Here is a 25,734-nt window from a genome sequence, read left to right as displayed (position 1 = left end):
CTGCCACGAGCTGGTAGCACCAGCATTATGGCAGATTGCAGGATGATCCCCTCTGAACCAAGAAACAGCAAGCTGGGGAGTAGCTGTTTACTCATATCAAACCCTCACCAGCTGTTTATCATCTGCTTATACATACCAAAACCTCACCAGCTGGGTATCAGCTGCTTATATGTACCACACCCTTATCAGCTGGTTATCACCTGTTTATGTGTAACACATCATCACCAGATGGGTATGAGATGCTTATTTGTACCACACCCTCACCAGCTGGATACCAGATGCTTATTTGTACCACACCCTCACCAGCTGGGTACTGAACCTGATTTGTTTGCCAGTATGTTACCAGGCTGATTATGGCACATTCTAAGGTGTACCTTGTGAAAAAGAGCAATCTCTAACATGTGATACTATTTAATCCTTTTAAGTTCCCCATATTCCATACAAAATACAATGGATACAATAGTGGAGGAAATGTTCATGCACAAACAGGTAGTTATGATGATTTAAATTACCAAATAATATTGTGCTTGTGCCAGAGTAAATGCAGCCCAACTGGCACTATTTTACCAAATTTTCCAGTAAAATATATAATGGTACATATGACGTCATAGTGCATTGCATTTTCCTCAGCTTTAAGCATCGGTAAAAGGATCAGATGTAGCTGTCAGTACCTTGATTATAGTCTCTTTTTCTACTCCTTGAGGCTCCGTCATGTCCAATAGGGTACTGCCTTCTGATCTTTGCTGCAGATTAGTTGATTTCTTCAGGCCTTTCACCCTTTCCTTTTCCTGTGGGCAAAAGCCAGAAAAAGACTGTGACTTTACAAAGACTTATGAGATGTGTGTAACTTAACCTTGACTTGTGAATCAAAATATAACGCAGGCAATCACCAGCTAAAAGAGGAGAACGAGATAACTTGCAGAATGGTTTGTTTAATTTCAGTGAAAGACTTGCAGGGAAACATAGAAAAATAAAATTTGAATTGTATTGCTCAAGTCTTCAAAATAACAGGTCACCAACCTAGCCTTCATAGTTTTTAGCGTGTTTTGGGAAATGACCTCCTATCGATACAAGCCCTTGGCCAATTTCTTCCTTGGCAGTAAATGCTAAAGTCCTTGGGAAGACTAAACCATCTCACTGTCAATCAGAAAGGCATGACCTAAGCCACCAGAGGCAGAGATGCTTAGTAAATGAAATAATTTTTCCTTCTGCAGCTATTTTGGAATTTCTGAGAAAAAAAATCTTGCAGAAATATTTTCCTTCAGAGCACTCTTATTTACTCTTGCTTTAATTCATTCAATTCAGTGCTTGCATTATCCATTTCATGGTCATGCAGATCTAGAAGCCTACTGCTACATGCTACACACATAATGCAGACACCAGTCTTGGACAGGATGCCAGTCTGTCACTTGACCCAAGGGCATGCACAGTGTACATAAAGCTAGGGACAGTTGGGAACATTGCCATTTCATCTGCTTTTATGTCTTTCAGGACTGGAAAGAATCCATAGTCCTGACAGAAATGCACATGGACACAGGGGACACACCAGCAAGGGACCAACGTGAAGAAACAAGCACTATAGGGCAGCAATGCTAATCACTGCCTCTATGTGCAGTCTATTAGAATATTTTCCATTAATTATAGCCTTGTTATGTTGCGTTTTCCCCTAGTCTTCCAGAGCATGGCATACATGTCGCTACCTTTCAAAAAGTTTTTGCACGTAATTTAAGATAGGGTGTGTTTCATAGTTCATAGTTTAGTACTAAGCTAACTACCCTTGCGAGCCATTTTAAGCTTAGCCAATTATCCTTTGTGAGATTCAAACCCTACACCTTGTGTTTGTAAGGCAAACACCTTAGCCATTAAGCCACCCTCCCAACTCTTGTGGATTACATGTACAGATCAAGAGAAATCAATGCTTCTTTTGGTTGTTGTTGTTGGGTCTTTCAGCTTTTCTCGGTTAGGGGTCGCCACAGTGGAACTCCGGTCCGCTAATGATTGGCAGTAGATTTTTACATGTCGAGTTGCCAGCCCTGATGCACAACCTTCAACGCAGGTATGCCCATTCACGCATGTCTCCACACAGAAGACTCTTTAGCTGAGAATCAAACAGGACAACGTCTTACTGTGAGGCGACAATGATACCGCAGCACTGCTTTATTTAATTCTGAAACAAACTTTATTCAGATAAGAGAAAAATGCAAAGAATTAACAAAATATATCAATAAACAATTAGATGAAAAAGAATAGGACTAACACAAAAAAGTATTGAGAAAAAATATATAAATATTGCACGTCAAGTCCCCAAAATCCAAAAAGTTCCAAGGAACATAACAGATGAGAAAGGAAAGCTAGTAATTACATAGGTTCAAAGGAAGGTACTAGGCTATCTGCCCGAAGGCATTTATAAGCCTAGCCAGAATGTGTTGGCTTTTGCCACCCCCTTAGATTAGTTCCCTGTGCCTCTGTCCAGCAGAGCCACTGAAGTGATCCCTGGGGTAAACTTTCTGTTTCCCATCCACTCATCAAGGTTTCTTTTGAAGAGTGTTAGCGAGGAGCTCTGCCTAATGTAGATTGGGATCTTGTTCCAAAGCATGGGAAGTCTCTGGGACAGGAATCTATCCCTCCGACGCATCCTATTTATTGTTGTGGTGAGGTTTAGATCCATAGAGCATGTGGCTCGAGGGGATAAGGTTTTCTTTAGGTGGAGCATGTCCATTAATTCTGGGTTGGACATAGCCTTGTATGTCAGGCAGAGATCACCTCTGAGTAGGTGGTATGCAACCGAGTACAGCTGGAGTTTCTTCAGTCGAGCTGCATAGGGCATCTGTTTGAGGCCAGTGATCCCCATGGTGAGGTACTTCTGTGGTCTTTCCAGCTGTTGCAGGTTTCTTGTAAGGTACATCCCAAATGGGGCGTTGTACTCTATGATGGGTCTGATGAGTGATGAGTAGAGGGGCACAATGACCTTTTTTGATCTGGATGAAAACCCTTTTGTGATTAGGTGGGCCACGTAGAAGGATTTTCTAACCACTTTGATACTGTGATTATCAAAGGTGAGATTACTATCTACTTGGATCCACAGATCCTTTATTACATCTTCCATATTTAGGGGACTACCACCTATGTGGTAGTTTGTGGGTATTTTGTTTTTTCCAAAGGGGATGACTATGCACTTTTTGGCATTTAGCTTGAGGCCATGATTTTGACACCAGGTATCCGTCTAAGTGAGACCCTTTTGGAGGATGTCTGTGCCAGCCAGAGAGTCAGTTATAGCCCCTAGTTTTCAGTCCTCTGTGAACTTGGTCAGCCATAGTCCTCCTGTGCTTGCCTGTACCTCTGAGAAGTATATGCCGAACAGGAGGGGTCCTAGGACTGAGCCCTGGGGAACGCCACTTGTAACCGGTTTAGAGTTGGACCTAGCTCCCACAACTCTCACCATGTGGGTTCTGTCCGTGAGCCAGTTGGCAACCCATCTTGTGACATAGGAGTTTATGTTCAGGCTGGTGAGCTTGTCTATAATACCAGAATGGGGAATGGTGTTGAATGCCTTTGCGAGGTCTAGGTAGGCTGTGTGTACCACCTTTACCTTGTCTATAGCCTTGGTAACTGTCTCAAAGAAGTCCACCAGGTTTAGGAGGCATGATCTGCCCTTAACAAAGCCGAACTGGGTAGGGTCCAGTGTTTGGAGGTTCCCAATGTCTCTGTTAATGAGTTCCATGATGATGCACTCCATAGCCTTGCAGACCAAGCTAGTCAGGCTTATTGGGCGATAGTTACCAGGGTCTGTTGTGGCTCCACCTTTGTGGAGTGGAATAACCATTGCTGTGTACCACTCTATGGGTGCACAGCCTGTGGAGAAGCTGAGTTTGAACAGTGTGTTTAGGTGAGGGGTTAGTTCATCTTTGATCTCATGTAGGATGTAGCCTGGGACACCATCCAGTCTCATTGATGCTGTGTTTTTGGCTTTGGAGAGGGCTGTTTTAACCTGAGTGTCTGTGATTTCAGGGACTCTACATTCTTCTGGTATGGTTATGGGCCCTGTTGGCGGTGAGAGGGAGTGAAGTTTGCACTGAACCTGTATGCCAGGATGTTGGCAATATCGGTCATTCAGTATATTGTGTGCCATTCTGCACTAACTCCGAGCAGATCTGAGTATTGCCACTTAGATTATTGACATAGCTAAAGAATGCCGTGTGGTTATCTTTGGAGTCTTTGGCAATTTTTCTTTCGAAGCTCGCCTTGGATGATGTTATGAGGGATTGTAGTTTCTTGATCAGGGATGTCTTCTCTTCTTGGGATTTTACTCTTTTCTGTACTAGTTTCCTCCTTCTATTGTACAGCTTGTTTATGGCAGGAGTCCACCAGACTGGTTTCCTTTTCTTGGTGGAGTGAATCTTGGTTTTGCTTGGGATGGCACGATCTCTACATTCTTGTAGGTGCCCGTAGAATGCATTAGTAAAGAATTTTGCAGCTTGGACAGCGTTATCCTTCAGCATGGAGGCTTTGACACTTTCCAACTTGGTCTTAAGTAATGTGAAGTTTGCTTTTGAAAAGTTTTTCATGGTGGTTTTCTTGTCCAGGGGTGGGGCGGAATGTGGATATCCAAAGTGATTTGTTTATGGTCAGATCTAACCAGTGAGGGGTTGACCTCCAGTGTGGAACACCGGTCGCCCATGTTGGTGATGACCAGGTCCAATATGTTGTCACCTCTGATGGGAGTGTTGACCAGTTGAACCAGGGCATTTGAGTTGATAAATTCTAGGAAATGTTGGGCAAGGGTATTAGTACTTGAGTAGTTCTCACAGTTAATGTTTGGTTAATTGAAATCACCCAATAGGGAGTTTGGTAGGACCTTTATGTTTTCCAGTGTTTCCAGAAATGCTGACTAGGAGTCCTGGGACATGGTCGGTTATCTGTAGCAAGCTACAATTTGAATTGCAGTTTTGCCCATTGTTAGTTGCACATGGATGATCTCTGAAGCATCGTGCTGTGCAACTAACCTGGAGTTGTGGGTATCCTTGATCAATATGGATACACCTCTGCCTTTTGTATTTCGGTTCGGGTTCTATGGCCGAAATGTATGGTATGAGTTGTAGCCTGGTAGTGCTGGGGTGCTCTCTGGAGCCTTAAACCAGGTTTAAGACCATAAGGTGGAACTGGAAAAAATGTAAACATTAACAAAGTTGTAAGATAAAGTCATCATAATAAAATGTCAAGAATGGCATCCCCTAACAAAGAAAAGTATATTAAATACTATTACTCCAGATGGAGAAAATACTCTCTAGTTCATATTTTACCAGGGAAATATAGTATAAAAAAATGCCTTCTGGAACTCATGCTCTAAACATGCATTTTGAACCAATTTGCTTTGAATGTACTTTATTATTCTTTTACCTGTTGGTATTAAAACATATTTAGAATATTTAGCTGGTTTTAATTTCCTCAGTTATAATTTGCTGCATTTTATTTACTCAGAGCATGATTTACTGTAGGAGTTCAGAAAACAATATTATACCAGCCTGGACTTTTTCCATTAATATTCGTTTAATTAAATGTTTAATATAAGAGTACAGTTTTATACGCTGTCTCGCTATGTTACCCATATTTAACATAAAAAACTTTTAGAGAAAGGCAGATCTCCGTTGCTTTTTTTGCTTTTCTCGCTATGTAAAATGAGTTTAACTTAGCCGAGACAGTTTTAAAATAAGTAACGGAGCTATATTTAACATCATTTTATAAACAAAACAAAAAAAAAAAGAAACGGAGATCTTGCTTTTTCCGTGCTACTTCTCTGATGTCGCGCGCGGCGGCGCGAGTACATCAGAAAACCCCGCAGATGCCAGACATCTAAACAGGCATTATACTATGCCATTATTTAAGAAAAGTAACAGTTTCTTTTCTTAATGTGCTATAGTATCTGTTGTGTTCGGGCCTAGAGAATGGAACTGAAATTTCCTTGCTTCATTGACTGTTTCCTTTACAGCTTTTTAACTGATTATTTTGTTTCAAAATGTCAGAATGCAATAAAGCTAAGCTAAGATTATAGGCAAGTTACTCTTTTATATGGCTTACTTTTTCATGGGACTTTTTAATTGTTTATTGTGCTGTTTCAAAATGTCAAAAGGTAAAGAAACAATATTTCTAGGTAAGTCATTTGTTTCTAGTGAGTTTCAAAACACTCATTAAAAATCTGTCTGTTGCTAGTTTGTTTTCAATTATCCTAACATTTCATCTGCATTACCTGAGGGGATAAAGGGCTAAAGTGATGTTTCTAGGCTTCATAAAAATGATGGCGTTGGAAATGAAATGCCCTACTAGAATAACTTCACTTTTTAGTTTGACTGCCAAATGTTCTCTAAGTCACTATTGAGAGTGCAGCCTACTTTTCTGAATATTTTTGGTTTATGCCATAAGCAGAAGCTCTCCCTAACACTTTTACCCAGTAGTGTTAAGGTGACTTCAAGGGAGGGGTTTGGAGGGCAAGCTTTCTGATGGAAAGTTAACGGACAATGAATTAATTCCTCAAGAAAATTTAAGTTTTAATTTTTTTTTTTCTATTTTATGTGTGAGAACTTATTTATATAATTATTTGTGCTTTAATAACTAGGTAGGTGGGCTGGTCTGCACACTATTTTCAGCTACAAACCAGGCCATGAGGCAAACAAAAGTTAAGTACATTCATCTGAGTTCACATAATAATACAGTCAGAGAGGCACTTCTAAATTCAATACAATCAACTGAGTTACATGACTATACAGCCAGAGAGGTACCCCAAAACTCAATACAATGAACTGGGTTCAGATGAATATGCAGTCAGGCAAAATAGAAACAATGCAATGTATAGTCAAACTTTAAAGTTATATATATTGTACTTTCTTTGAGTAAGTACCCCACTCCACAATTTTTAATTCCTGGTTAAATCTGACCACAAATCAGTCATTGCCTCTGTTAGGCCTAGTGGTACTACCCCATCAACAAATGAAGATGTCTTTGGAGACTTCTCCAGGACAAACCTACCAGTTTGTAAACATTAAAAGATGTTCTCATTTTCAGCATGGGCTCAGGGTGTCGTGTCATCTGTAGCCATCTCGCTCTTCAATGCCACTCTCCTCCCTTCTCCGATACTCATGCCTGATGTTGCAGATCTTCTCTCACACAATCCATCCACCTCTTTTCTAGATGCCCTCATTTCCTCTTGCCTTCTTCCTGTTTGTCCCAAATTTTCACCAGATTGTTGTCTGCTTTTCTACACATGTGCCTGAACTCTGTAATCTGTTCTCTTTGACCTTTTCTGCAATCAGAGCTACTTTGGCTTCTGCACTGATGTCCACATTTCTTCATTTGTCCCACAGTGTGCATCCTACCACCCATCTCAGGCACTTCATCTCCAGCTCCTCTATAGCTTCCTCAACTGCTCTGCCTTTACAGCCCAGATTTCTGTACCATACAGTAGTACACTACTGTCTTGTACACCTTACTTTTCAGCTTCTTTGACATTTTTCTGTCATACACTGTCCCTACCGCTATGTGCCGGCTGGCTACAGCCCCTCTGATTCTAGTCAGAACCTCCTCATCCAGACTTCCCTTCTCCTCATCCATCCCTCCCAGATACCTGAAGCTGTTAAGCTGTTCCACTATTTCCCGTTCTATCTCAATTTTCAGCTTCTTCGGATCTCCCCTATTTGCTGCCATTAGAGATGTTTTATCTGTACTCAGTTTCATCTCCATGTGCCTCCAGTTTTGCATTCCATTCTCATATCCTTTGCTCAAGTTCTTGCTCAGAGTCTGCCTGTAATGGCACACCGTATGAATATAGCATATTTGTTGCTCTGTCAGTGCATGTTTTAGTTAATTTAATTAGTTTTACTGTTTCAAGTCTGTTTTGCAATCCATGTTGATTTCTGTTAGACTGGATATAGTCATTTAAATAAGCATTTTCTTACTTTTAGTCACTTTTTTGTAATTATAATTAATTAAGCTAGGGAGGGGTAGATTTACATAGGAAAACAGGCATTGTGGGATTTTTACATATATTTAGAGTTTGTGCAGTAGGTGAATTTACCATGGATGTGATCACTGTTTTTTTATTTATTTTGTACTTTTAAAGTAATTGCAGGCATAGGGTTTGGGCAAATAGTTTGGTGTGCATGTTCAAGTATCTACATTGTGTGGGCACAGTACACAGCACTTAGAATTAGTTTAAATATAGTAGGAGGAGGAATAGACCAGAGATTGTAATAAACTTGTAATGAAGTTCCAAGGATGGTAAATGTTTGATGATATAGAAATGAGAGTAACAAAGCTACTCTCTACACTGGACCAGTTAGATGTTTTTTTCTAGCATATAGGTACATAAGGTAATGATGCACTGGGTATAGCTTTAAGAGAACATTACCAGTGAAGGGTGTGCATCATGTCAGTTCTTAGAGTCCATTTGAATAACGCTTCTGCTGGATGTGCATCATCGCATTTCCCACCTCTTCATTCTTCCATTTCCGACTCTCTGTGGACTTAACTGTATATACTCATTACATTGTGGAAGATGTAAATCCACACTTATTAGACAGCCACACGGATGCTTTGGCCCTTCTACTTCTTTGTGTAGTTCTAATACACTTGAAAACATTTTCTTCAGGATTTTTTTTTCATTCTTGAAGGAATTCCTACTATAGTACAGTTACATACATCACCAGTGAAACATGTTTTCCAATTTTTAGTGTAAAACTCAAGAAAACATTTTGTTCATAGGTTCGTAGGTAAGTACTAGTTTAGCTGCCCTTATGGGCCATTTTAAGCCTAGCCAGTGTCCATTTTGGTGCTTGAATTAACCAATCCTATTTAGTGTTATACTGGCCTTACTCATCTCATGGTCAGTAATTATATATTACTCCTAGTGAGGAAAACTGGGTCATACAGCAGAAACGTTGAGGGGAATCATACATGGCATAAAGCATTTAGGTGATTCCTCTGTTCATTACTGGTACTGGAGGCTGTCCTGAGGGAAATTTTCTGTTTTCCATCCATTGATACAAGATGCATGTATATATTGACAAAAATTAGCTTTGTTTTATGTGGATGGGGAGTCTGTTCCAGAACAGAGGTATCTTCTGTAAGATGTACCTGTCCCTCCAAACCATTCTGTTGATGTTGCAAAAGTTGTTTAGATCCATAGACCAAGTATTTCTGATGCCATTTGACTGCTGATGTGCAGTAAATCCATCAGTACTGGGTCTGAGGATGCCTTCTATGCCAGACTCAAGTCACCTCTCAGCAGGCTGTAGGATACCAACTGTAGGGACAAGACTTTAAGTTGGTCCATGTAGGTCATATTGCTTAGGCTTTATATCCTTTTAGTAAGGTATCTCTGTGGATGTTCCAGTTGTTTCATGTGTTTGGATAGATATATGCCAAAGGGTGTATTATAGTCAATTATTGACATAATGAAGGTTGAGTAAAGCAGGATAATGACATCTCTAGATTGGGACAGAACCCCCCTTTTTTATAAGCTGTGTAATATAGAAATATTTTCTTATGACAATGGGCACATGTTGTTCAAATGTTAAGTCACTATCCACAAAGGTTCCCAAATCCTGAACAACTGAGTCAACTCTTAGGGATGTACTATTAATGTGGCAGTTCCCTGAGGTAGATGACTTCCCAAAGGATACGATAATGCATTTTTTGGCATTTAGTTTCAATCCATGATTTTGGCACCAGATTTGTTTGGGACAAACCTCCCTGCAGGATGGCTAAGTAATTTGTGGATTCAATGACTGCTCCTAGCTTGCAGCCATCTGCAAACTTAGTCGGCCACATCCCTTTGGTGTTGGCTTTTACTTCAAAGAAGTAGATACCAAACAGAAGAGGTTCCCACACAGATCCCTAGGGAACTCCACCGATGATGGTCTGTTTGTGGAGGAAACTTCCACTATTTTGATTTCCTGTATCCTATCTGTGAGCCAGTTGGCAATCCATTGGGTGACATAGGGGATTTATTCCCAACTTATTTAGCTTTTCTACTATGCCTTGGTGGGGGATTGTATCAAACGTTTTGGCCAGGTCAAGTTATGTGGTCCAAACCATTTTACCTTCATCCATTTCTTAGGTAAGCTTTTAAAAAAAAAGTTCACCAGGTTGAGTAAGCATGAACTACTGACTTACACACTTGACAGAGTTAGAGAACTTGAACCAATGTGTATTTTCTGAAGTAAAAGAAATTTCTAACTGTTATGATTGTCATCATTTACTGACTATAATCTATGAGCTTTTCTCAGACTCTCACTGATTTTTATTTGGGTTTGAGCCAAAATGAGAGATGTCCATGAGAATCAGGAACACATGAGAGATGTGTAGCCAATTAACTAGCATTTTAGGAAGGTGGGAGGAAACTGGAGTACCTGGAGAATATCCGCATGAACACAAGAGGCCAGATTCAAAGAGTATTGCACTCAGTGTTAAGTCTGTCCTGATTCTGAAAGATGTGTTCTCAGTAAATGTGGCTTACTTCATTGAAAGGTCTGTCTATAAACAGGCTTACACTAGGGCCCAGATTCAAAAGACCTGTCCTTAGTGTAAGTGGTCACTTATACTGAGAGCAAGTCTTTTAGAATTGGGCCCAAGGAAAACGTGCAGACTCCACACAGACAGTGACCAGAACTCAGGACTAACATTCAGACTCTGGACTTGTCTTAACCACTAAGTACCATGTCCTTAAAACAAAAATCAGTTATTTATTTTATCTTTTTTAGAGTAAGGGGCAGAGCATATGTAGTTACAACTTGTAATGAAACAGCAGGTACTGTAACAGGGAGTGACCAGTAAAGGGCATGTACAATGTGATTTCCCAGAGTTCAGCTGAGTAAAGCTGCCTATGGAGGCCTATCATGTCTCTTGCTTATTTGTTCTGCTATTTCGGAGCATGAGAGCATTCAGAAATGAGCAACACTGTGTGAAGTGCTACTTAGAATGACTACTTTCTTTTTTACAATTTCCTGACTTCATTGAATGTGACTAGATATACACTTAAGTGCAGAAGTATTTATTTTAGAGGCATATCCAACAACATTAGCTCCATGATGTACAACACTATTAATTTTTGAATACTCACCCCATATGTATACTTAACTTATAAATAATTAGCAGGGGGTGTGGGGTGCAGGGGGGGGGGGCTCGCCCCCCTGCAAAAATTAGAGAAAATTAGTTAATGTGGTTTAACTCTTTTATGTTTTGGCAAAGTGCCGTTTCGGAGAAGTGTAAATATGGAGTTATGCTCTTGGCAAAGTGTGGTTTGGAGAACTGTACTTTCAGCCATGTGAATGTGATCCATATATAAAAAAAATAAAAAAAATGTGTAACATCCGCAGATGGTTTTTCGGTGTCTTAAGTTTCAGATTTGTGAACGTTTGTTGTTGTGCCATGGGTAAACATAAATTTCTCTAAGCAGCTGCAGTCCCTGGTGTTGTGAACTCCCATGTATATATAAACCTGTTCAAGCATGTGAATTATTCTTGTTCTGATGAAGTCATTGACTATGATGAAAGCGCTTAACAACTAATGGATTTTGCTGGTGTTTGTTTCAAATAAAGTGGAGTTTTCCTTGATGGCTACTGGGTGCATTACTTTTGGTTAAACCTAAGTAGACCTATATATATATATATATATATATATGATATATATATATATATAATATATATATATATATATATATATATATATATATATATATATATATACATATATATATATATATATATATTTATATATATATATATATATATATATATCTGTCAAAGGGTCAAATTCAGAAGATCAATTTTTCAGAAAGTTGGACTTCATATGGTTAAGACCATATGAACAACTTTCTGAAAAGTTGAAGTATTGTGGTGCAGTGGGAATCAGGGAATTTACCCCTTTCTCCACTTTAGTGTGATCTCGGAGTTGGTATATATATGTATGTATATATATATATATATATATATATATATATATATATATATATATATATGTGTGTGTGTGTGTATAATTTGCAGATGGTTTTGGGGGGGTGCAAAGTGGCTTGCCCGTACACAAAAAACACAGATTTTGGATGTTTTCTTAAATTCTTCATTTTGAAAAGTCAATCATATGTTCTCCAACATATGGAGTTTGATTTTTCGAAAAGTTGATCCTATGACATAGATCCGTATAGGTACATGCATAAATATATATATATATATGTGTGTGTGTGTGTGTGTGTGTGTGTGTGTGTGTGTGTGTGTGTGTGTGTGTGTGTGTGTGTGTGTCTGTGTGTGTGAGCAGTTAAATCTGTAAAATATTTATTTTGCTGATAGAGTTAACTGGGGGTTCTTTTTGCCAAAAGGAACTGTGAAATGATGCATTTGTTGACTAAAGGTATGGCAAATTGTAATGTGTTGTTGGGGATATGTGTTTGGTTAAGGTAAGTGAGTGTTTGTGTTTATGTCAAAATGTACAGCTGTGTAAGCTGAAATTACCTATAACAGTAGATGTTCAAATGATCACTTATGCAGTAGCCTTAGTTATATGGAGTTATATCCTGCCAAGGATATAATGGCCGGCCAGCTTCCAAAGCTTCAGGGCACCTTCCACACATCCAGACTGTTAAGCAGCTTGAGTTAAGCTGAATAAAAACAAGTTTGGGTGTGAAGTGCTTCAAAGCCTTTCTGCCAGCAGAAAGTGGGAGGCTGATCCTGAAAGGACAATGCTAGCAACAACAAAAATAAATGTCTACACTCTGTAGACCCAAAAACAAGGAGATGGAGGGAGGGAGCAGCTACTGCAACAGTGATCATTCAAATATCTACTGTTATGGTAAGTTCAACTTACACAACTGTACTGTGTTCTTCATATTGATCACTGCTGCAGTAGCCTTAACTATCTGGGGTAGATTACTATAGCTAACTATATTTGGGAGCTGGAAGGAGAACGGTCCAGGACCCCCTGAAGAATGATCCTAGCAAAGCTTGATCTAGACCTAGAAAAGGAATCAAGCTTATAGTGCTTTGTAAAAGTGTGTACAGATAACCAATTAATAGCTTCTATAATACTTCTAGAATCCACCTTTTCCAAAAAAAAAAAAAAAAAAAAAAAAACATAGATGAAGCCAAAGCCCTGATAGAGTAGGCCTTGACCCTGCCTGGAATAGATTTGTTATGGTGAGTATGACAAAAGGTAATAGTCTTAGATAACCATTTGGAAATAGTCTGTTTTGACACAAGCTATTCCTTCTACTCACATTCAGTAGAACAAATGATATGAAGATGTGAAAGATTTTGATCTGTCAAGACAGTACCTGAGTTTTCTGAGGACAACAAAGGTATGGCTAGCCTTTCTTTCTCATGTTAGGTTCAGGAAAGAAAATGGCTTGATGGATAGTTTGGCTTAGAGTACCGATTTGGAGTTAAAAGAAGGATTCATTTTCAAAAAAATCCTGTCCCTGTGGAAAATGAGATAGGGATGACTCACAATAAGAGCTTGCAACTCATATACCATTTTTGCAGAGATCAGAGTAATCAGTAAAATTGTTTTCCATGTCAAGAACCTCAAGTCAGCCAGATTAGCTGGTTCAAAATGGAGCATGTGTTAGTTTTCCTAACTCAAAATTAAGATCCCAAGGAGGGACCACTTGGTTTCTAAGAGGCCTCTTATACAAACCCCCTTTCAAGAACATTTAGATATGAGACTTCATTGAAAGAGGAGGATCCATATGCAGACATACTGAAATGGCCAATAAATAGGTTCATAGGTTCATAGGTAGGTACTAGGCTATCGGCCCAAGGGCCTACGTAAGCCTAGCCAACAAGGTTCCCTGGTTTACGCCACCCAAGAAAGTTATTTTCCTGTGCCACTGTCAAGCAGAGACACAGAAGTCATCCCCGGGGTGTATTTCCTGTTTCCCATCCACTCATCAAGATTTTTCTTGAAGAGTGCTAATGAAGAACTTTGCTTGACATAGATGGGTAGCCTGTTCCAGAGTATGGGAAGTCTCTGGGACAGGAATCTATCCCTCCAGCATGTCCTGTTTATTGTGGTGACAAAGTTTAGGTTCCTAGAGCGTGTAGCTTGGAGGGATTGGGATTTCTTTAGGTGTAGCATGTCCAACAGCTATGGGTTTGACATAGCTTTATATGTTAGGCAGAGATCACCTTGGAGTAGGCGATATGCTACGGAGTAAAGCTGGAGTTTTTTGAGGCGGTCAGTGTAGGGCATTTGTTTGAGGCCAGTAATACTCTTTGTGAGGTACTTTTGTGGCCTTTCCAGCTGCTGCAGAAGTCTTGTGAGGTACATTCCAAAAGGGGCGTTGTACTCTATAATGGGTCTAATGAGTGTCGAGGAGAGGTGAACAATGACCTCTTTTTTCCTGGATGAGAACACTTTTATGATGAGGTGTGCCACGTAGAAAGACTTCATGACTACTGTGGTGATGTGACTATCAAAGGAGAGACTACTGTCCACCTGGGTCCCAAGGTCTCTTATCAGGCATTCAGTGTTAAGTAGATTGCTGCCTATGTGGTAGTTCACGGTTGCAAAGTTTTTACCAAAGGGGATGACACTGCACTTTTTGGCATTGAGCTTGAGGCCATGGCTCTGACACCAGGCATCTGTCTCAGCGAGGTCCTTCTGTAGGATGTCCACATCATTTGGGGACTTGACTATGGCTCCTAGTTTGCATTCATCTGCGAACTTTGTTAGCCAGAGGCCCTCTGTGTTAGCCTGTACTTCAGTGAAGTAGATACCAAACAGGAGAGGTCCCAGGACGGAACCCTGTGGTACGCCACTTGTCACTGCTTTGCGGTCAGATTTGGAATCTACAACTTTTACAGTGTGGGTTCTGTCAGTGAACCAGTTGGCAACCCATCTTGTGATGTAGGGATTTATACCTAGTTTAGTGAGTTTAGCTATAATTCCAGAATGGGGCATGGTGTCGAAAGCCTTGGCGAGGTCAAGATAGATTGTGTGAACCACCTGACCCTCATCTACGGCTTTGGTGACTACCTCAAAGAAGTCGATCAGGTTCAGAAGGCATGATCTGCCTTTCACAAACCCGAACTGGGTGGGATCCAGAGTTTGGAGGTTACCAATGTCTTTGTTTAGGAGTTCCATGATGATACGTTCCATGGCCTTGCAGACCAGGCTCATCAGGCTAATAGGTTGATAGTTCCCGGGATCAGTGGTGGCTCCCCCTTTGTGTAGTGGGATAACTGTTGCTGTGCACTATTCAGTGGGCACAAAGCCTGATGCGAGGCTATTGTTGAACATGGTGCTTAAGTGGGGAGCCAGTTTGTTCTGAAGTTCATGTAAAATGCAGCCTGGGATGTTGTCCAGTCCCATGGATGCTGTGTTTTTAGCTTTAGAGAGTGCAGCTTTTACCTGCGTAGTTATGATTACAGGGACTCTGCATTCTTCCTGTATAGATATGGGCCCTTTAGGGGGTGAGAGGGAAGTAAAGTTAGCACTGAACCTATCTGCCAGAATGTTGGCAATATCAGTTGGTTCTGTAATTCTCTTGCCTTTGTGCTGTAACTCAGAACAGATTTGGGTGTTGCCATCGAGATTCTTGACAAAGCTATAGAATGCTTTGTGGTTGTTCTTGGAATTAGTGGCGATTGTGTTTTCATAGCTAGCTTTGGAGGATCTTATAAGGGATCTCAGCTTCTTACTGAGGCTGACTAGGGAGCTCCTCCACTTATGGGATTTTACACTCTCTTGCAACAGTTTCTTCCTTCTGTTGTACAGTTTGTTTATGGCAGGGGACCACCAGATTGGCTTCCTTTTTTTGGAGGATAGCATCTTGGTTCTGTTTGGGATAGCACGATCCATGCACTCGTGTAAGTGCTTATAGAGTGCATTTGTGTAGGATTCAGCAGTTGTAACTGTATTGTCCATCTGCATGGGTGTCATGAAGTTCACCACTTCTGTCTTAAGAAGCATGAAGTTGGCTTTGGAGACATTTTTTACTGTGGTTTCCTTAATGGGGGGTGGGGGCAGGATGTGGATATCAAGGGTGATTAGCTTATGGTCGGATCGGTCCAACGAGGAGTTGACTTCAGGTGTGGAACACTGGTCACTCATGCTGGTAATGACTAGGTCTAGGATATTGTTGCCCCTGGTGGGGGTGTGGATAAGTTGATCCATGGCATTGGAGTTTATGAATTCCAGAAAGTGTTGAGCTAAGGAGTTGCTACATGAGTAGTTTTCCCAGTTAATGGTGGGGTAGTTGAAGTCACCCATTATTAGGGTGTTTGGTTGAACCCTAATATTTTCCAGTACATCAAGAAAAGAGGAGTGGGAATCCTGGGGCATGGTGGGGGATCTGTAGCAAGCTACAATTTGGACTGCAGTTTTGCCCAGAGTTAGTTGCACTTGGATAACCTCGGATGCATTATGCTGAGCAACTAGCCTGGAGGTGTGGATATCCTTAATGAATATGGACACACCTCCGCCTTTGGTGTTTTGGTCCAGGTTACATGGCCGAAAAGTGTGGTATGAGTTTTAGCCTGGTAGTGCAGGGGTGCTCTCTGGAGCCTTGAACCAGGTCTGAGTCACTGCACAGATATTGATGTTCTCCATTTTAGGTAGTGCCTCGAGTGAGTCTCGAACCTTAATGAACCAAAATGAACCTTAACAGAAGAATAAGAAAGCCCATAAGATAGTAATTCACACAAATGTAGTAAAACTAGAGAGCGACCAGACCTGAATGGGTGATGGTTATGTTGTTGACACCAACTAGAAAATCTTTTCCATTTGCTAATATATGATTTTCTAGTAACAGGCTTTCTTGCCTCCATTAGTACCTACTGCATCCTCAGAAAACATGTGCCTAAAATGAATTAAGACTCTATCATCCAGGCAGTCAACTGAAGATGACTGGTGTTGGGGTGTATCGAACACCTCTGTTCTTGTGTGAGGAGATCCAGTCTATGAGGAAGTTTGTGATAATTGCCCCTGGCTATTTCCAAAAGAATGGACAACCACGGCTGCCTGGGTCAGAAAGGATTCACCACAATGATCTTGAGGAATCCCATCTGAATCTTCCGAAGTACCCTGGATGCTAGTGAAAAGGATACAAAGGTACACAGGAACATTCCTGTCTAAGGAAAAGAAAAGGAAAGGCACCGGTCTTCCAAGCCTTCCCGCATGGAGTCCTGAAACAGAATTTTGCCAGTTGATCGTTCTGAGAGGGGGCAAAGAAGCCTACTCGAGGAATTCTCCACAGATGGATCACATCTTAGAAGACTCCCTAATATAGTTTCTATTCATGAGGGTCTACCCTGGACCTTCTCAGCTTGTCTGCTACACAATTTCACTCTGACAGAATGTAGGTTACCTCTAGATTGAAATTGTACTGTGAAGCTTTATCCCAAGCTAACATGGCTAGTCTGCAAAGGGGGTACAACCTGGTTTGCCCTTGCTTGTTGATGTACCACATGACTGTGGTATTGTCTGTAACCACTTGAAGAGGTCCAGGGACCAAAGATGTTTCAGAGAGTCGAGTGCCTTGATCAGGGCAGGCATTTCCTTGATATTGATGAGTTTGCATCTATTCTTGGTTTCCCACACCCCTGCACTTTTATTCCTCCAGAAACTGCTCCCCAAGCAAAGTCCAAAGCATCTGCAGTGACTGACTGCTTTGGAGTAGGAAGGAAGAAGGGAAAACCTGGATTTAATAGTATCTGTTGTCTCCACCAAAAGATTTCTCTTCTGACAAACTGCAGCACTGGGATCTGAAAAGATAAAGGGTGTTGGTGCTGGGGCCAAAGAGATTTCAGATACTACTGTATCTTTCTCATGTGGAGTCTTGACAGGGATATCATGAGAATCATAGATGTCATGAGAACCAAAATCCTGAGGTATTCCTTCACAGTGAACAAAGTCTGAGCGGAAAACCTTAGAAACTGATCTAAATTATGATCTAGTTTTTTTTCTGTGGAAGAAAAATTCTTTGGACTGTGGTGTCTAGTTGACATCCCAGGAACACAATCCTTTGTGAGGTAGTCAAGAAAGACATTTGAACATTCTCTTGGAATCTCAGTTTGTACAAGAGATCTCTCACCCAATGGAGATATTCCTGGCACCTTGAAAAAGACTTCGCAAAAATAAGCAAGTCATTTAAACACTCTTGGTGCAATGGATAGTCCGAAGGTTAAGGTAGATAACTGATAATGTGATCCAGACAGACAAAACCTTAAGAAACTCCTGAAGTCTGGATGAATAGGGATGTGATGATAAGCATCTTTTAAGTCTACTGTTACCATGAAACTTAAAAGGGGAAGAAGAGATAAGTTGTGAACTGACAACATTTTGAATTTGGGTGCTAACACAAACAGGTTTAGAAAAGAAAGATTCAGAACTCATCTCCAAGCATTTTCTTTATTTGGCACTAGGAACTTCCTTAAATAAAACTCCTTCCCTAGCTGGAAAGGAGGAACTTGTTCTCACTCCTTGGGAAGATATGATGAGGAACAGGAGGAAACAAAAGAATGTGATCTGCAGGATGATGAATGACCACCTGGAAAGCAGGAATTTCCTTCCACTCCCATCTGTAACCTTGATGAATGATTTTCAGAACCTATTTGTGTGAAACAAAATGTTGCCAAAGAGAAAAAAGGTGATTCAGATTTTCTGGAATAGAAAAGGGATCAGGGTGGGAATGGGTCACAAGGTCTCTTGAATAGTCATTCAGACTTGATGGACTGTCCTTGGCTTTGGGAAGTTTGAAAATTCTTTTTGGAGCCCCTTTGCAATTTCTTCTTAAATGTCTGTTTACCAAAATTCTATAGAGGCTGTTTATTCTGTTTTTTTTTTTGTCCGTTGGACAATTTGGAAAAGGAGGTCTGAAAAATTTTTAGAGATTCCCTGGATCAGCTTGCTCCTTTCATCACACATTTTGATCACCTTTAGAGCAGATGGGGCTAGTTGCTGCATCTCTGTCCATAGGTTCATAGGTTAATAGGATGATACTAGGCTATTGGCTCAGAGGCTCTTATAATCCTAGCCAAGAATTTCACCCATGTTCCCTCAAAGTCATCAGCTATTTCCCCTGTCCAGCAGGGACACAGGTGAGATCCCACGGGTGTATTTTCTGTTTCCCATCCAGTCATCCAGGTTCCTCTTAAAGAGGGTTAGAGAGGTTCGCTTGACATGGAGAAGGGAGTCTATTCCACAGACGGGGGAGTCTTTGGGACACAAATCTATCCCACCAACAAGCTCTATTAATGTCACAGACCTGGGAGAATTTAAAGTCTCATTTTTACATCATCTCAGAATGCAGCCAAGCACACCTCCTTAATACAGTAACAGTGGCCATGGCCCTGGAAGAAGTATCAACAGAGTCATACATACACTGTAAACAATGAGTAATGGCCTATGCAGAGAGTCATACATACACTGTAAACAATGAGTAATGACCTATGCACAGTCATACATACACTGTAAACAATGTGTAATGACATATGCACAGTCATACATACACTGTAAACAATGAGTAATGGCCTATGCACAGAGTCATACATACACTGTAAACAATGAGTAATGACCTATGCACAGTCATACATACACTGTAAACAATGTGTAATGACCTATGCACAGTCATACATACACTGTAAACAATGAGCAATGACCTAAGCACAGAGTCATACACACACTGTAAACAACGAGTAATGACCTATGCACAGTCATACATACACTGTAAACAATGAGTAATGACCTATGCACAGAGTCATACACACACTGTAAACAATGAGTAATGACCTATGCATAGAGTCATACATACACTGTAAACAATAAGTAATGACCTATGCACAGTCATACATACACTGTAAACAATGAGTAATGACATAAGCACATTCATACATACACTGTAAACAATGAGTAATGACATATGCACAGTCATACATACACTGTAAACAATGAGTAATGACCTATGCACAGTCATACATACACTGTAAGCAATGAGTAAATGACCTATGCACAGAGTCATACATACACTGTAAACAATGTGTAATGACATATGCACAGTCATACATACACTGTAAACAATGAGTAATGATGTATGCACAGTCATGCATACACTATAAACAATGAGTAATGGCCTATGCACAGAGTCATACACACACTGTAAAAATGAGTAATGACCTATGCACAGTCATACATACACTGTAAACAATGAGTAATGACCTATGCACAGAGTCATACATGGACTGTAAACAATGAGTAATGACCTATGCACAGAGTTATACATACACTGTAAACAATGAGTAATGACCTATGCACAGAGTCATACACACACTGTAAACAATGAGTAATGACATATGCACAGTCATACATACACTGTAAACAATGAGTAATGATGTACGCACTATAAGAAACTATGTTATTTAAAGCAGATTTTTCTCCACTAGAAGAAACTGCAGCTAAAACATTTCTCATACTTTTACAATTTGTCAGAACAAATTTTAACATTTGAGCCTGAAAATTCAAAATTCTGAAAAACAAAGTTGCAGAAGAATACATGTTTTCCCATACCTTTTAATTGTGATATCCTTATTAGAAAGAATAGGATTTGAATTAACTAAGTACTTAGCAGCAGTTGAATCAAATAAGATTATAGCTGCTAGGTCATGTTTGGGAACTGCATATAAAAATGTAAAAGACTGAGGAATTTTATACATCCTATCTGCTTTTTTTAGGGACAGCTGGCTGACTATCGTGAAAACTGCAGGCAGTAAAACACACATCTACTGAAGTGGACAGGACAAGAAGAATGGGTGTAGGGTCCAGAAAATCTTTCTGTAACAACTCATAGCTTTTTCTGAGGGACTGAGAATCCTCAGTCTTCTTCCACTGAAAACAATGGGACATTCTAGCAATAGTCTCACAGAAAGAACCCCCCCCCCCCACAGGGAGAATCAGAAACGGAGCTGTCTTCAGAGTCAGAATCAGAAATCTGAGGACAAAACCCAGACTCCGTCCCTGTATCTTCCTGTACAGATATAGTATCTTGAATTTCTTCAGGAAAAGAGAAATCCCTCTTTCCTTTATCAGAAACTACTTTACAAGAAGGATCTATAGCCTGAATTAAACCCCGAACCAGTCCCAGTAAACTACTTGTATCCAATACAATTTGTGGAGGGGTAGATACATGTTTGGTTTTCTGCTTCTTTTTGACAGGTAAAATGGAGCCAATTGTGTTACTAATGTCAGCTGCTGTTTCCCCAGGGATCGGGACAGCATTCTGACAGAATACAGAAACTTTCCCTGTTCCCTCTCCCAGGACCAAAAACAGTGGCTCTCCCTTGTCCACTGTGGGGGCCCCAACAGCCACAGAGGATGTGGCTAACCCCAGGTCCATAGTGCTGTAGCTGCTACATCAGAGGGATCTGGGGTAAAAGATGAGTAGCCTGAGGTACAACAAATGGCCACAGCAGTCACCCACCTGTGGCTGGGGGAAATTTGTAACCTACTGTGGTGGCAAATGCTGTTTGCTTAACTTTTTCTTTTTATGGCTGGAAGAATGACCGACTGTGGAACCAGTAGTGTATTCCATGGTCAAGCCAAAAATGGTGCCTGTTTCCTGGGGAAGACAGCAGATTCTGGTAAAACTACCAGTCCACATAAATTATTTTTTGGCAGAAAAAATACACAGTAAAAAAGCACTTTAAAACTGTATGGCAGCTTCACAATGGAAAAATTAACACAATTTCTCCACAAAAATATGTTTTCATTTAGTTTACACTACTTTTAAATTGACAGAAAGAAATGAGTGCTCCGTTTACAAGAATATTACAGTTCTGAGACAGTCCCTTAAATAACAATGCTCTTAGCTTTAAAATAACTTTCCTAAAGAGGAAAGTAATAAAACATTAACAAAATTTAAGAAAATGGAAGTTTTTTCTCCAAAGTGAATTTATCTGCCCAGCAAAGAAAAGCATAAGCCGACTATTGATCCTCATAAGCCTCAGAGGTGCATACTGCTTAGTGGCCGTAAAGCTCTGAAGGGCTTTGTGTCCATACTTGTCTTTTAGTCAACTCAGCTCAAACTGCTTGACAGTTTGGGCACATGGATGATGTCCTGAAGCTTTTGGAAGCTGGTTGGCCATTACATACTTGGCAGGGTACCAACCCCATGTAGCTAAGGCTACTGCAGCCGTGATCGATATGAAGAACATCTTTCACATATACCAAAAATTTTGATGTGTGTGTGTGTGTGTGTGTGTGTGTGTGTGTGTGTGTGTGTGTGTGTGTGTGTGTGTGTGTGTGTGTGTGTGTGTGTGTGTGTGTGTGTGTGAGTTAGTGTTAGAGTAAGGGCTAGATAATGGGATAGCTTTAGTGTTGTGCATGTGTGGCAATCTATAGGGAGTTTTATCATTAGGAATGGAAATGTGTGTGTGAGTGTTGGCTGGTTAGAGGGTAGTTCTCTCCCGCGTCTTCCCCTTACCAGTCTGGGAACAATGGTAAATGTTTCTGCTTTTAACTGCAACAACCTGGAGATTCCCTTTACAGTCCTGATGCAGCTTCATGTTATTAACTGCTTACGTTTAGTACAGCATCACTGACTTAATGGCAACCATGTTAAATAAATGATTTATCAGTGGATGTTTGAGTAAAGTCAGAAGTATCAGCTCCTGTTTGTCAGATTGCTTTGCTGTTGGATAGGGCTCTGTGAGACATTTTTGTATCAAGAAATTCCTTGGATGTGCACAATTTCTCACTACTGACCCACAGTGATGAGTGGGAGAGATGAGGAGGTACAGTTTCTGAATTTTCCCTGTGGAAATGTTGGCATAACATTTGTTATGATTTACCATTTGAAGAGCTGCAATTAGTCTCTGAGTTTTTGGATGATCACTTCATTTTTCTTTCAGATTTATTTGATATTGGTTGCTATGAGTACACTGGTCACTGCAATAAATAAAGGTTGATTTTTCTTGTTTTGATTGCATGTGTTGTGTGGTTCATGTTTTCTGATTTTGTGGTTAATCTTGTTTTTTTTTCCACAAGTTTACTGACGTCTGTAGTATTTGTCTCAAGTAATTGACATGAAGTCCCTTAACTGATATTCATTGTGTTCCACAGCTTATTAAGGATTAGTTTTCCTGTTTTACTACCCCTGGGACCTTTCCTCTGACTATTAGCTGTGTTCTAGTGTACAGGTTTGGGGGGGCAGCTGTCAATTATGATGGAGTGTCTTCCCCACCAGCAATGTAGCACCCTGTAAAACTACATTGCCTGATTTGTTCCCAGTCTTGCTATGAGTTACCAGTTTCTGTGAGAGTTGGGTGATGGCGATACATCATCATAGAAAGCATGGCTTTGTGCAGGATGCCTTTAAATTCCTTTGCATATGTTCTGGCTGGTACCCCAGCACTAGGCATGTAGTGGACTCAGTATGGAAACATTAATTACTTATACAAAGAGTGAATCCTGCCATGCCTTCTTTATAAGAAGATACTGCTGTTAGGCTGTCCTGTCTCCACCCAGAAAAATGACCATTGTTTCTCCATGGATGAACAAGCCAGCAGAGGCCTCCCAATCCCATCATTCCCTGGCCAAACTCCTTCAGTCTCAGGGAACTAGCAAATCTGGGGTCAACTTAGGCATAGCCCAGGCTTCATCTATATCTGTCCTAGAGCAACTAGGAATCTCAAGGACTTTTCACCTGGCGTAGCCCTGGGGGGCAGGTGGACTATCGTTTGTCTCTATCATCTGTTCGGTTCCATTCTGAACTACTCTCAAGGATTTTTCACCTTATGTACCCCTGGGGGGGTGGGCGGACTATTGTTTGTCTCTATCATCTGTTCGGTTCCATTCTGAACTACTCTCAAGGATTTTTTACCTTATGTACCCCTGGGGGGGTGGGCAGACTATTATTTGTCTCTATCATCTATTCGGTTCCATTCTGAACTACACTGCACTGACTGCATGGTGGTACTTTTAACCTTTGTAGAGTTTTCCCAGCACAGCAAGCATCGTCTACTCAACTCAAGAGAAGTACAGCTGTCACTGGATGCTCAGTCCTTCCGTACTGTAACTGGATCTCTAATGATATGTGAACATCACTGAACCCAGACTGCTGGCATCATATGCAGAACCTGCAACTGTACCAGCGGCCCAGTTTATGTACTATTTTTGTGACTAAACTGTATTTTTCTTTCCCATTTCCCTTACTTTTTTGTATACTTGGAAATAAAAGACATATGATTTAAGATACTTTTGGGTCTATGTCATATCATCGAATGGCCACATTGTCGAACGGTATCTTGTCGACAATGCAGGACATCAAACCATTCTGATTGACATTGCATTATGGTAGGGTCAGGAAATTTGCCCTTTTCCCCACTGTAGTGCGATCTTGGAGTTAGTATATATAATTAGTGGGGTGTGTGTGTGGGGGGGTTGTCGATGGCCTGCATTGTTGATGAAATGCCATTCAACAATGTGACTGTTCGATGATATGACATAGACCCAATACTTTTCCAAGATATGCCTGAAAACAATTTTGGGTAAGATATGAATTATTAAGGAAGCATTAACATGCACACACATGCACACATTATATATATATATTTTATATATATATATATATATATATATATATATATATATATGTTAAAGTAGTAACATCAATGAGATAGTGCTTTGCTGTAGAAGAAAACATATGAAGAGTTAGCTTACCATCATCTTCCTCACATCACTGGGGGTGAAGAAGCTGATAAATCCTTCTGTCTTTTCAGCTAGCATTGCCATGACACATACCACAATAAGGCACCCAATAACTGTTCTTGAAACCATATTTCTTCCTTGGTTACAACCTGTATTGGAAGATAATTTGGGTTTAATATACATAGCACTTATTTATTGATGATACTGTACTCATCTGATTTGTGCTCCTGACGTATTCTTACAACTTTGTGTCTAATCTCTTTTTATCATCTTTTGACCCTTCTCTGGAGCTTTTGCTTCCTGAAGTCTCTGCTCCTCCCTGAGGTATGGCCTTCAGCACTTCACTGCCTGGAGTCTACATCACTGACAAATGTTCCCTGCTGTCCTATTTTTTCCAGCTAGCTCTTTATTGCTTTGCATTGCATTGAGAAGTCTGGCCTGCATGTAAACCTTTTTTATCACTTTCTCAAGTGCTGATGCTTCATCTTGTAGTTTTTCTTGGGCTTCATAATCCACAAAGCATTAGCGTACAGTTCTTGTAATAAAACCTAGGTGCCATTTGCCCACATTGACAGCCACTTGTCTACGGGATATAGTAGCATAACTGAAGGGCTAGTTAGTCAAACTACCTTTGATGAAACTCAGCAAACTGAACAGACTTTATGTAAACTAATTTTATGTGAGGTATAAAGTCTCTGCCCATAAACTGAATCATTGCCCAGCACAGTGACTTCAGTTCAGGCATGCAGCACCAGAACAGAACCACAGGTGTGCACTACTGTCAGTCTTATTGTTAACCCACTATGATGCCCGTCCTTCTAAAATCACAAATTTTCATCATAGCAGTTGTTTAAAGACCCCACTGCTACCACTGTCAAAGACTGTGCACTTCTCATCACACTCAGTAAGTTCCAGAAATTACCATGGCTAACACTTCTGTACTTTCATCAATATAGACAGGTCAAACAAGACTTTCAAGTGGGCAGACAGATACAAATGTGAATTGTGCTGGTACCTGTTTCACCCCATACCTTACCTGAGCATCTTTTCTTT

The 25,734-nt window shown here is 40.5% G+C and overlaps 1 protein-coding gene across 2 annotated transcripts in view; it reads right to left on the bottom strand.

Moving 5' to 3' along the window:
* Positions 1-25,734, bottom strand: part of MLN (motilin) — a 144,792-nt gene that overhangs the window by 8,956 nt on the left and 110,102 nt on the right. For both annotated transcript variants that reach the window (XM_044076484.1, XM_044076485.1), the window contains exons 2-3: positions 24,694-24,830; positions 672-788 (exon numbers count right to left, since the gene is read on the bottom strand). In XM_044076484.1, coding sequence (XP_043932419.1) covers positions 672-788; positions 24,694-24,830 — 254 coding nt within the window. The remainder of the gene's footprint in view (positions 1-671; positions 789-24,693; positions 24,831-25,734) is intronic.

Source organism: Protopterus annectens, chromosome 7.part0 (genome assembly GCF_019279795.1).
Source record: "Protopterus annectens isolate FY-2018-M chromosome 7.part0, PAN1.0, whole genome shotgun sequence".
NCBI classification, from domain to species: domain Eukaryota; kingdom Metazoa; phylum Chordata; order Ceratodontiformes; family Protopteridae; genus Protopterus; species Protopterus annectens.
Note: the sequence above shows the minus strand (reverse complement) of the source record. Positions and strands in the feature narration are given on the sequence as shown.